The sequence below is a fragment of the Sapajus apella genome, unplaced genomic scaffold, assembly GCF_009761245.1.
Source record: "Sapajus apella isolate SASKATOON/1434 unplaced genomic scaffold, GSC_monkey_1.0 scaffold6, whole genome shotgun sequence".
Taxonomy (NCBI): Eukaryota; Metazoa; Chordata; class Mammalia; order Primates; family Cebidae; genus Sapajus; species Sapajus apella.
The window spans coordinates 13,197,942-13,211,985 of NW_022436946.1; the positions used below are offsets into that span (position 1 = coordinate 13,197,942).

General features: G+C 36.6%; 1 protein-coding gene across 4 annotated transcripts in view; it reads right to left on the reverse strand.

Annotated features, from left to right (window-relative positions):
- The window catches only part of PEX7 (peroxisomal biogenesis factor 7), an 86,251-nt gene that overhangs the window by 41,277 nt on the left and 30,930 nt on the right, over positions 1-14,044 (reverse strand). Inside the window, exons 6-9 of one of the 4 annotated variants that reach the window (XR_004267762.1) lie at positions 9,737-9,843; positions 6,430-6,543; positions 4,157-4,212; positions 3,305-3,380 (exon numbers count right to left, since the gene is read on the reverse strand). Coding sequence is in view for 2 of the 4 variants with exons in the window: in XM_032274668.1 (XP_032130559.1) it covers positions 3,221-3,380; positions 4,157-4,212; positions 6,430-6,543; positions 9,737-9,843 (437 nt within the window). In the remaining 2 variants the exon portion in view is untranslated. Of the gene's footprint in view, positions 1-1,824; positions 3,381-4,156; positions 4,213-6,429; positions 6,544-9,736; positions 9,844-14,044 lie in introns of those variants that run through there. The other 3 variants (XM_032274668.1, XM_032274667.1, XR_004267763.1) reach the window with 3 other exon arrangements.

A 14,044-nucleotide genomic window follows, 5' to 3' on the forward strand; every position in this document is an offset into this window, starting at 1 on the left:
TCATGCAGCCATAAAAAAGGATGAGTTAATGTCCTCTGCAGGGACATGGATGAAGCTGGAAACCATCATTCTCAGCAAACTAACACAGGAACAGAAAACCAAACACTGTATGTTCTCACTCATAAATGGGAGTTGAACAATGAGAACACACGGACACAGGGATGGGAACATCACATACATACCGGGTCCTGTCAAGGGGTTGGGAGGCTAAGGGAGGGATAGCATTAGGAGAAATACCTAATGTAGATGATGGGTTGATGGGTACAGCAAACCACCATGGCATATGTATACCTATGTAACAAACCTGCCCATTCTGCACATGTATCTCAGAACTTAAAGCATTAACTGTGACAAAGAAGGATACTCTTTAATGTTAAAAGTCTCAATTCACTATATACATATTATAATATCTGCATACCAGAAACACAGCATCTATTTCTGTAAAATCGGAACTACAAAAGATGCAGGGAGATGTAGAAGCCTGCTAATGATAAGAGATTTTAACACACCATGTTCAGTAACATACTGTTCTCAGACTAACTGGACCATTAACAAGAAAGGATACAGAAGGCCAAAACAACATAATCAACTTGTAGGTTATGATTATATACTGAACTTTATTGCCTGAAAATGGAGAATATACAGTCTTCTTAACTGCAAATGAAACATTCACAAAAACTGATCATTTATTAGGCTCCATTTCCCCCAAATATCAATATGTTCCAGAAAATAGAATGACTAAAATAGTATTCTCTGATTTTAATGCAACAAAACTAGAAAGTATTAACAAAATTTTTAAAGTTAAAAGGCATTTTCATATGGAAACAAAATAATTTCCTATTATACAACTCTTGGAAGAAAAGGCAAGTAAAAACAGAACTAAAAAATTATTTAAAATGATAATGAAAACATTATATATCTGAATTTATGGGCTATAGTTTGAACAATAACCAGAAAAAAATTTATAGCCTTAAACACTTCATTAACAAAATGAAGGAATAAAAATAAATTCCCAGTTCAAGAAGCTGAAAAAAAGAACAATAAAAAGAAAGTACCAAAAAAGAAATAATAAAAATAAAAGCAGCAATTAATAATTTAGAGAATGGAAAAAAGTAGTTCTTTTTCTTTTTTTTGAGACCGAGTTTCACTCTTGTTGCCTAGGCTGGAGTGCAATGGCACAATCTCAGCTCACTGCAACCTCTACCACTTGGGATCAAATAATTGTCCTGCCTCAGCCTCCCAAGTAGCTGGGATAACAGGCATGCACCAGCACGCCCAAATAATTCTGTATTTTTAGTTGAAGTGGAGTTTCACCATGCTTGTCAGGCTGGTCTCGAACTCCTGACCTCAGGTGATCTGCCCACCTTGGCCTCCCAAAGTGCTGGGATTACAGGCATGAGCCATCACACCTGGCTGAAGAAAGCAGTTCTAATTAATAAATTAAAATTCTACCTGCTGAAGAAAAATACCAAAATAAACATACCACTAGATATTAAAAAAAGAATTCATAAAGATACAAAATCAGAAATAACAAGAGTAAAACAACTGAAAGAGAGGAAATCCTACAACACTACTTTACAGACATCTTTTTTTTTTTTCCTGAGGCAGAGTCTCACCCTGTTGCCCAAGCTGGAGTGCAGTGGCATTATTTCAGCTCACTGCAACCTCTGCCTCCCAGGTTCAAGTGATTCTCCTGCCTCAGCCTCCCAAGTAGCTGGGATTACAGGCACCTGCCACCACGCCTGGCTAATTTTTCTATTTTTAGTAGAGGCAAGGTTTCACCATGTTGGCCAGACTAGTCTCCACCCGTTTGACCTCAGGTGATTCACCCGCTTCAGCCTCGCAAAGTGCTGGGATTACAGGCATGAGCAACTGTGTCCATCCCTTTACAGACACCTGTACAAATAAATTTGAAAACCTACAAGCAAGGGACATTTCCAAAATTGATCCCATTAGAGATACAAAGTTCAAAGAGACCAAATTCTATAAAAGAAATCAAGTTATCAAGAAAGCACTCCACAAAAAGCACCATGCTCTGATAATTTTACAGAGCAATCCTACCAAGGATTCAAAGACCAAATAGCCTCAATGCTGTATAAGTAGTAGTTCCAGAGCTTTCTAAATGAAGGAAAATTTCTTAATTCTTTTTTATGAAACAAGTAAAACAAAGACACATAAACAAAAAGAAAGAAAACTACAACTAACATCACCTTTGAATACTGATGCAAAGCTTTAAATAAAATATTAGCAAACACAAGTCAACAACATGGTAAGAAAACGATACACAAAGAACATGAGAGACAGTCAAGGAATGCAAGGTTGGTTCAATCCATTAATATAACACATCACAGCCATAGCACTAAGAAGAAAAATCATGATTATCTCCATAAACACCAGGGGGGAAGAAAAACCTTCAACAAAACTAAGATCCATTCCTGATTAAAGAAAAAAAAAGACAAACTCAAGAAAATAGGAATTCATGCATACTTTCTCAGCGTGATAAACAAGTAAACAAACATATATAATTTGCATTAAAGTCAGAATCTTATTTTTAATAGAGAAACACTAAAGACATTTGCACTAATATTAGGAATCAGACATTCTCTATAAACTACCTAGCACTGTATTAGAGGTATTTGTGAAGGCAATTTTAAGAGAAATCAATTGGAGGTGTCAGAATTGGAAATGAAGGTGTAGAACCACCTACATTTACAAGTGATATGATCATGCACCTGAAAAACCCTAATGAATCAATGATCTTTAGATGGTGGAGAAACAGGTACTTTCAAATATTGCTGCTGGGTATCAAAATTGGCATAATCCTTATAGATGAAGATTTGGTAATATCTAACAAAACTACACGTTTACCTTTTAACTCAGCAATTGCACTTCTAGGAATACCAGATATTAATTCTCTAGTAATATGAATATGCATACACACAAAGCTATCATTCACTCTGGCACTGTTTATTTATGAAACATTGAAAATAAGCTAAATGTCCATACATAGGAGGGTAGCCAAATAAACTATGGTACATCCACACAATGGTGTATTAAGCAGAATGAGAATGATTTCTTTGATATAGAATGATTTCCAGGATGTATTGTATGTGAAAAATGCAAAATTTAAAGGAGTATGTATCCAAAGTACCCCACTCTTTGTGTAAGAAAGGGGGAAATGAGAAAATACATATAACTATGTCTACGTATATGAGCAAGACTAGTTACCTACAGAGTATGGAACAGAATAAAACAGAAAGGCTGAGGAAATAGAAGGGGAGAAATAACACCTTTCTGAATACACCTTTATGTTCATCTTGATTTTTGAAACGAGGTCAAGGTTTTGCCTAGACAAAATCAACAAGGATTGGAGGAAAACCCTAAAATTGAATACAAACAGAAACAAAGGAATCAAAGAGAAGAGGAGAATTAATCTAAGTAACTTCTGAATACAGTATCTGAACTAAAGACAAAAAACTCTAAGCAAGTGCTGAGCTCTAATTAATAAGATTCTTTTTTTCAAAGGTATGGCTTTGCAATTCTGAAACTACTTTTTAAGCATTACTGCATTTAACACATAAGAAAATACACTGTGAATAAAATGGAAGTCAAGAATTATAAATCTGGAAAGGAGAAATGAATCCTGTGTGGTGTAGAACTGTAACTGAAAGTATAAATAAGGACACACACCCACACACACTCATATCTAGATATCCATGCACATATATACACATATACGTTCATATATCTACATTCACAAACAAACTCATGTTCATTGTTTTTTCATCTAAGCAATCTTAGCCTTAAGATTCATATAATTAGACCTGAAAAAATGAAATTTCCCAATTTCTAAATCTAAATTTATAAGATATTGGCTATACAAGCTATGGTTTAGGAAAGTGTTACCATCTATTAGAAAAAAAGCTTTTACACACAGTAGCCAGGCTAATATTTGAAGAGAAAAAAATTTACTCATATATGTGACTGGATCATGAAAACAGGAAAAATATAATATTAATCCTAGTAAATATTTCAATATGCCCATCTCAGATTATTTTCATGTTAGTAAGAGTAATCATATTATCTCTTATAAAAGTTGCAAAGATGCAAATGTTACCTGGTATTTCACAATGAAACATATTAAAAGTCACCATACCTTACAGTAAAATCATACGAGCAAGAGGCCAGCACAGAAGCATGAAATGGGGAAAACTACAAAAAAAAAAAAAAGAAAGAAAGAAAGAAACCAAAAAAAACCTTTTTGAAGTCAGCTGTAATTATAACACTGCTTTCTATGATCATTCCATAAACATCATAATACATTTAAGTTTAGTCAGAGCTGTTACTTAAAATTATGCTTTTCCAAAACATACATGCTTTAATTTGTGGCAAAAATCTTCTGTCCTTTTAAGTATCCATTTTCAGGAAAAACATTTTTATATTCTCCAAAGAAAATTATCCCTCAAGTCTTTTAGAACTTATTTAGAATATTCCCAAAGTGTTGCTATTCTAGAAAAATTAAATACAATTTCACATGGACTGTCCAAAAATGATTCTTACAAGCCAGATGAGTTGGCTCACGCCTGTAATCCCAGCACTTTGGGAGCCTGAGAAGGGCATATCACCTGAGGTCAGGGATTAGAGACCAGCCTGGCCAACATAGTGAAACCCTGTCTCTAATAAAAATACAAAACTTAGCCAGGCGTGGTGGCACACACCTGTAATGCCACTTATTTGGGAAGTTGAGGCAGGTGAATTGCTTGAATCCAGGAGGCGGAGGTTGCAGTGAGCCGAGATTGCGCCACTGCACTCCAGCCTGGGTGACAGAGAGAGACTTGGGCTCCAAAAAAAAAAAAAAAAAAAAAAACAAGCAAACAAACAAAAAGGATTCTTACAAATATAAGGGATATATAATAGTACAAATATATAATTATATCATTTACCAATTTCACAAATATATATTATGATTGCTATAATTAAAGCTATCAAAATAAACATTTAGAATAAAAACAGCTTTAAGATATTTTTATGTTATTTGTATAACTAATGAAAAATGATATAAACAATAAAAAGCAAATTTAAAGACAAGTAACGTCTTCTAAATAAAAACGTACTTAACATGTTGACCTTTGCAATCACATTCTTCAGTGTTTGTCGTACCAGCACTTTAACAGTTAAATCCACATATTTAACTACATTTGATTAGCACTTAAGTACTTTCACTACATTACCTTATTGCATTCTAAGAATCACTCTGAAATAAAGAGAATATTTTTAAACTTCTAAAACTCGTCCACATAAAACAAATTTTTGCTACATTTGCACAGAGCACTGTGTCTCCTATGTTGCACTGCAGTCAGTGAAACTTAAAATATTAATATACAGTAACTAAAAATTTAGAATTTTTGGCCAGGCATGGTGACTCAGCCTATAATCCCAGCACTTTGGGAAACCAAGGCAGGCAGATCACTTGAGATTAGGAGTTTGAGACCAGCCTGGCCAACACTGTGAAACCCTGTCACTACTAAAAATACAAAAAAATTAGCCAGGTATGGTGGCACGTGCCTGTAGTGCCAGCTACTCAGGAGGCTGAGGAAGGAAAATAGCCTGAACCCAGGAGGCAGATATTGTAGTGAGCCAAGATTGTGCCACTGTACTCCAGCCTGGGTGATAGGGTGAGACTCTGTCTAAAAAAAAAAAAAAAAAAAGAAAAAAAGAATAGAACTTTTAAAATAGTAGGGATAATAATATATAATTATCTTATTTTTTAAAATCAGTAAGGTACTTTTTTTACCCTTAATGTAAAAAACAAAGAATGAAATTGGGAGATATCACTTAATAAAATGCTTTCCACTGTCATTTAGCAGAAACTGCCTAAACAAAAGCCAGGAAACTAACCTAAGTCATCTTATACCCAGAGAAATGTATTGGGACCATCACTAAAAATTTACCTCATTCTCTGCTGTTCACAGAGTAAAAAACTTCTATATCCCAAACATTTGTTAATAGTCATGTACGTTATCATGTTAGGAAAAAGAAAGTATTAACCATCTCTTTATACCTGTTTCAATAAAGTAAAGAGACTCCCACTAATTAGAAACTTACGAAGAACATAATACTAAAAGTGAATTACTTTAGTTAAAAAAAATAATATTAAAGGAAATAATAGATTAGGGGTGAAAGAATGAGAAAAAGATTTTTATTTAACCTTAAGTATTGAATGTCTACATCGCCCAAATTCATTCAATAATTATTCAAATATTTTTACCTAATTTTAGCTTTTAATATTCATTAATTGGGTAACAAAAATACATATAAAAAAGAATTAGTAACTTCCATCCCTAAACCAAGAACACTTTTTAATATATGCTTCACGGATTATATTTATATAAATTTATTCTACATATAAAATAAAAGATGAAAACTTACTTTCACCCTCCTAATAGCATAGGTATGACCAAGAAGTTCAAACACTGGTTGCCGTACATTCCTTAAGTCCCAGCCTCTCAAACTACAGTCAACTGCCCCCGTCACCAGCAAATTCTAAAAACAATTTAGAGAAAAATAAACTGTGACATCTTTGCAGAGCAGTATGCAGGCTTTCCTACCAGAAACAACATCTACTTTCTGATTATTATTTAATATGAACCCAGGAGTCATTTTTGAGAAGCTGTATAACGAGTATCAACATTAATAGCAAAAAATTAATATGACCTGTGAGAAAAAGAACTCAACATGCTTTAAGTACATGATGGAACACTACACACAACTGAAAAAGGCATAGTTCCAAATAGCATTGTGGGTTTTCTAATTCACCTTTAGCAGTGGCAGTAAGTACCTACGGGATTGAAAATTTTATCTGACAAATGAACCCAGCTTTCTCAGCACCTTGGGAGGCAAAGGTGGGAAGATCACTTGAGGCCAGGAATTTGAGACCAACATGGGCAATAAATCAAGACCCTGTCTACACAAAAAATTAAAAAATTAGCCAGGCGTGGTAGCACACACCTGTAGTTTTAGCTACTTGAGAGGCTGAGGATTGTGTGAGCCCAAGAGTTCAAAGCTACAGTGTGCTATGATCGCCCCACTGTACTTCAGCCTGGATAACAGAGCAATATCCCATCTCTAAAAAAAAATAAAATTAAAAAAGGTTTTCAAGGCCAGGTGCAGTGGTTCACTCTTATAATCCCAGTACTTTGGGAGGGCGACGCCGGCAGATCACTTGAGCCCAGGAGTTTGAGACCAGGCTGGGCAACACAGTGAGACCCCGGCTCTAAAAAACAAAGCAACAAAAATTTCAACATAGTCTGAGGTTTTTCCAGGCATTAAAAGGCAAGAGGTCTGTTCATTTAGGGACATCTGAAAAAGGATGGGCTACGAATTAAATTTTTCCATGTTCTCTAAATCAAAATTAATCAGTTTCCAACTCTCTTGGACCAAGTCTTAATACAATATCTAAGCATATCCAAGAATGTAATCAAATAGTGGTGAGTCTATCTAGCCCGGCTTTACAAATTCTGCTATCTAGAACCCCAAGTGAACCCAGAGGTCCTGGCTGAACAGGCCAAATGCTGGGTCTACACTCAGTCCACCCCATATAACCCAGAACAACAATGTATCAAGTTGGTGCAATATATTTAAGTTATTGCCATTACTTTCAATGGCAAAAACTGCAATTGCTTTTGCACCAACCTAACACTGTCTGAATATGTTGGGCTTTAGTGTAAGCTAATTTGAAGAAAAGTTTCAGTGATTAGAAAATAATTTTTATAAACCACTCTCAAATGTCTATCAGCATCTTTCTTTAGAATTCCCAAACATCTAATATATGGGCCATAATTAATTTTCCAATATGAAAAATTCATTTATGAGTCTGAATCTGTAGTCATCAGCATTGAAATGTTTAGAATGAGTAACATCATTTCATATGTACTATATTTACTTTTAACTTATTTTTATTTAAAGAACTCTGCCAATATACTGCTCTTTTAACTGTAATTAATTTAAAACTGGGAAAAAAGCAAAGCGTACATTTTACCTATTTGTCACAGTCAACAGACCACTTCAGGGACATAAATACAGTCATGCATCACTTAATGATGGGGACATGCTTTGAGAAATGCAGCATTAGGTAATTTCATCTTTGCGTGAACATCACAGAGTGTTTACACAAACCTAAATGGTACAGCCTACTACAACAGCTAGGCTAGATGGTACAGCCTATTACTCCTAGGCTACAAGCCTATACAGCATGTTACTGTACTGAATACTGTAGGTTACTGTTCTGTATCCAAACATAGAAAAGGTACAGTAAAAATATAGTATGGAAGATAAAAATGGCAGTAGGGTCCTTACCATGAATGGGGCTTACAAAACTGGAAATTACTCTGGGTGAGTTAGTGAGTGAGTGGTGAATGAATGTGAAGGCCTAGAACATTACTTTACACTAAATTTATTTTTTGAATTTTCTTTTTTTTTTTTTTTGAGATGGAATCTTGCTCTGTCACCGGGCTGGTGTGCAGTGGCACGATCGCGGCTCACTGTAACCTCTGCCTCCTGGGTTCAAGCAATTCTCCTGCCTCAGCCTCCCAACTAGCTAAGACTACAGGCACACACTATCAAGCCCAGCTATTTTTTGTATTTTTAGTAGAGACGGGGTTTCACCATATCGGCCATGATGGTCTTAATCTCTTGATCTCGTGATCCAACCACCTTGGCCTTCCAAAGTGCTGGGATTACAGGCGTGAGCCACCATGCCCGGCCAATTTCCTTTCTTCAATAATAAATTAACTTAGCTTACTGCAACTTTTTTGCTTTGTTAAACTTTCTAATTTTTTTTAACTTTTTGACTCTTTATAATAACAAAACTTAAAACACAAATACATTGTGCAGCTATACAAAAATATTTTCTTTCTTTATATCTTTATAAGCTTTTTTCTATTTTTAAATTGTTTTTAACTTTTTAAACTCATTTGTTAAAAACTAAGACACACACACATTAGTTTAGGACTACACTGAGTCAGAATTATCAATATCACTGTCTTCTACCTCCACTCTTGTCCTGCTGGAAAGTCTTTGTGGGCAATAGGAATTTTTCAGATCCATTATAATCTTATGGGCCCTGTCATATATGCAATCTGTCACTGGCCGAAATGTTGTTATGCAGTGCATGACTACAGTACATTAACACATATTTAATCCATTGCTATCTCTAATTCATATGTTCATGTGGTTAACTGAAGCTTTAAAAAAGTTGCACATGGACACTTATCTTACAGAGGCATGAAAATTGGTTAGGCTTAAAAAGGAAGATGAAATAGAAAAATTTAAAAACTGATGGACTGTCAAATTAAAAATCAAGTTACAAACAGCTCAACAGCCTGACTAGCAAGGTGAAAAAGAAATAAAAGCAAAAGATGATACAAAATTGCAGGGTTAAGAGCAATAAAGAAAAAAATTACATAAATTGGTAAGGCAGTTTCCCAAAACAAGCAAGTAAGGCTGCACTGTTGAACTTTGAGAATTTCTGTTTCTTATTTTGCCTGTTTTATGAGCACTTAAATCCAATTAATGCTAATGCAGGTCAGTCACAATCATTAATTAGAAAGGAAAGGGACAGAATTTAACTTAATGGTCCAGAAACACCACCAAAGTCCACATAAACAAAGATAAATAAAATTTAGAACATTTTAACATTAGGAAGGACAGAAGCTCAGGACAGAGCCATATACTATACCTCATTGTATTTACACCAGTCACAACTCAAGATTTCTGCCTGATGTGCTGGAATCACGATTCTGACTCCTGCTGCTTTCACATCCCATATTCTCAGAGTCTGATCACCTGGTAAAAAAAAAAAAGACTTGATCATTTCCCGTCACACCACTTGAATGTGCAGTGACGTGTTAATAACGATAAGTCAAGTAAAAATACACTGCTTTGACTGTTAGGATATTGCCACCTTTGGACTTATTTTTTAAACCATAATAATATATAAGAACTATTCAAATGAGGGAATGTAAAAGTAATGTTGCACCGTGATAATGCTTTAAGGAGGAAAACTGAATCTCACAGAGATAAACACAATATTGACTAAACACACACCACACCTGGTACATTTTTCTTTAAGGCAGGAAAGGCCCTGAAAATTCTCCTGTTAGGAAATAAGTGATCACTCTGTATCAGCGTATTGTACTAGAAACCAACAACAGAGTAACAGTGTTACTGCTAAAGGCAGGCAAAGTCTACCAAGCCAAAGTGGAGAATTTTTACTTTTCATTTTTCAAGTACACTGTATTTTAGTGGACAAGCTACAGGTGTATTTTTTCTACAAAAAAAAAAAAGAAAGAAAAGAAAGAAAAAAGAAAGCTACAAACATTTATTTATTTATTTTATTTTATTTTTTGAGACAGAGTCTTGCTCTATTGCTCAGGGTAGAGTACAGTGGTGTGATATCAGCTCATTGTAACCTCCACCTCCTGGGTTCAAGCAATTCTTGTGCCTCAGCACCTCCCCCAAGTAGCTGGGATTACAGATGCATGCCACCTTGCCCAGCTAATTTTTGTATTTTTAGTAGAGACGGGTTTCAGCTGGGTACAATGGCTCATGCCTACAATCCTTGCACTTTGGGAGGTCAAGGCGGGCAGATCACCTGAGGTCAGGAGTTTGAGACCAGCCTGGACAACATGATGAAACCCCACCTCTACTAAAAATACAAAAAATTAGCCAGGTATGATGGTGGCCACCTGTAATCCCAGCTACTTGGAAGGCTGAGGCAGAAGAATTACTTGAATCTGGGAGGCGAAGGTTGCAGTGAGCCAAGATGGCGCCACTGCACTCCAACCCAGGCAACAAGAGCAAAATTCCATCTCAAAAAAAAAAAAAGAGAGAGAGAGAGAGAAGGGATTTTACCATTGTTGGCCAGGCTGGTCTCAAATTCCTGACTTCACATGATCCTCCCACCTTGGCCTCCCAAAGTGCTGGGATTACAGGTGTGAGCTATCGCGCCTGGCCAACAAGCTAAAAACATTTAAAGATTACACTTTGCATTATTACAAAAATAGTTTGCATTACTTAACTGCACGGTCACCCCCATTAAATATTTTATATGTTGTTTGCCGCCAATTTTTCTAAACTATAAGGAAACGAAGGATGACAGGATGAATAAAATCCAGAATACATATACCTACCTCAAAAGTAAAATATAAACAACTGATGATAGGAGAAAACCAGTTCCATGTAAACAAATACGTAGTTTCTGGCATGATAGCAGGTGGGGTCTTGAATCCCATTTTGTGGTTATAGGACCCTGAATAGGATATGTAATATCTCTGAGACTGATTCCTCATTTCTAAAAGAGACACAGAATGCCTAACATGCAGCGCTGTCTAAGAATTTAGTCAAGTTTCTGTAAAGCACCTGGCATGGTCTCTAACACATAGCAGACACTGCCAAATATGGTATATAAAAACACTAAAGTTTTAAAGCATCTTTTACTTATCTACATATATTTTCCTATATTTCTAATTCTAAATCATATATTGTTAAGCTAAATTTAGCTATCCTAGGCAATTTTTTTCTGACTTCTTTGGAAGTTGCTTAAGAAAGATTAGAAATGTGTTGGCAGTAATGAAATGTTGAGATTAAGAACAGGGCCTTTGGAGTTCTGGAGCTTGGTTCTAATCCAGCTCAATCGTTCAGTGGTCACCGATGCTTAATCAAGTTACTTTGCTGATCTTCAGTTTCCTATCTACAATAAAATAACTGTCTTGTAAGGCTGAAATGAGACAAGGTAGTAGTGTGAATATGGTACCAGATAAGCAGTAACCCCTCAGTGTTTTCTTTTTTTTAATGAGAAAAAAAATCCATGATTACAAGTTATTTCTGTCCCCTAATAATAACATAAATAATAGCTAATATTTATTAAGTGCTTCCAGTGTGCCACATACTATTCTAAGCATTTTATACATATTTTTCTAAAAACATCACAACGATATAAAGTAGGAATTTGGATATATATATAAATAATTGTATAGTAATATACAAATGAGGAAACTGCAGCAGATAGAGATGAAATAACTCACCCAGGATAGTAAGCAATAGAAGCAGGACCTGGAACCAGAACCCAGGCAGTCTGGGTCCCCAGCATGTGCACTTTACAACTTTACAACTACACTATGCTGCTGCCTCCTTGTGTTGCTGGAGGACAAATGCCAAACAATCAATGCTGGCTGATTCTGGGGGAATTATTTTAATTCTTTTAATTTCCAGGAAGGAGTGCAGTGGTGCAATCTCAGCTCACTGCAACCTCTGCCTCCCAGACTCAAGCAATCTTCCCACCTCAGACTCCCGAGTAGCTGGGACTACAGACGCACATCACCATGCCCAGCTAATTTTTCTATTTTTGGTAGAGACGGGTTTGCCATATTGGCCAGGCTGGTCTCCAGCTCCTGAGCTCAAGCAATCCACCCGCCTCGGCCTCCCATAGTGCTGGGATTACAGGCATGAGCCACTGTGCCCAGCCCTATGTTACTTTTTCTATAAACTGGAGAAAAATCTCTATTATTTTTTCAATACCACTTCCCATCCTCCCTGCCCAGAGGCCACAACAGTCAAGTCCACAGCCCTTTAGTCTGCATTTTGGTTAATACTTTTATTACATTTCAATGGATCCACAAATATGGACTACTCCTTTGTATGTAGGATTTTTTTTCCTTTTTTGATTTAAAAATACTGTCTCGCTACGTTTTTAAAAAAAGGTTGAAAACCACTTTGATAGATAAGAGTAATGAACATTTTTGGACCTAGCTAAGGATGGTACCACCGTCCACAGTACCTTATTCCTGTGCTCTGACCACATCTGACAGGTCAAAGGGGGGTATTTGGGACTTTTCTGAACTTCAACTGAAAAATAATGTCAGTCCTTCTTCTATGGCAAAATTTACAAATTATAAAATTCAGGGCCCATTGGTGACAACATATCTCATTGTGAAAAAGGAATGATGAGTTTGAAAGTACCAAAAGGAAATTGTTCAGGACTGGTATAGGTTAGAGTTTCAAATAACTCCAAGGGCCCTCGTTATAATCACTGTCTGTGGTCTAGCCCCCAGTCAGTAAAGTTTGTTCCCAGAATGCCAAATAGCTTGGATGAAATGATCTCTCATGACTTTCTCCAGCCTTCAGTGTATAATGCAGGGTGACGTGGATGTCTATTGTTTGGTCTGCCCAGCAACACCCTTTTCCTAGGAAGAGCATGTCCTTTTCTCACCAAGTGATTCTGTAAAGACTTACACCTCAACACAATTGACTGGCCAAAGGCAGGTCCAGGCAAGGCCAAACGCAGTACCTCATTCCCCGCTCTGACTACAGCTGAAAAGGTCAAAGGTAGGTACTTGGGATTTTTCTATAACTATAACTGAAAAAATAATGTCTGTCCTTCTCCTGTGGTAGCATTTACAACTTATAAAATTCAGGAGGCTGGGCATGGTGGGTTACACCTGTAATCCCAGCACTTTGAGGGGCTAAGGCAAGAGGACTGCTTGAGTCCAGGAGTTTGAGACCAGCCTGAGCAACATAGCGAGACTCAGTTTCTACAAAACATTTAAAAATTGGCTGGGCATGGTGGCACACACCTGTAGTCCCAGCTACTCCAAAGGTTGAGGTGGGAGTATTGCTTGAGTCCAGGAGGTCGAGGCTGCAGTGCACCATAACTGCAATACTGTACTCCAGCTTGGGTGACAGAACAAGACCCTGTCTCAAAAAATAGAAAAATATGGCCAGGGGCAGTGGCTCATGCCTGTAACCTCAGCACTTTGAGAGGCTAAAGCAGGTGGATCACTTGAGGCCAGGCATTTGAGACCAGCCTGGCCAACATGGCAAAACTCTGTTTCTACTAAAAATACAAAAAAATAAATTAGCCAGGCATGGTGGTACATGCCTGTAATCCCAGCTGCTCAGGAGGCTTGGGTACAAGAATTACTTGAACCCCAGAGGTAGAGGTTGCAGTGAGCTAAGATCACGCCACTGCACTCCAGCCTGGGCAATG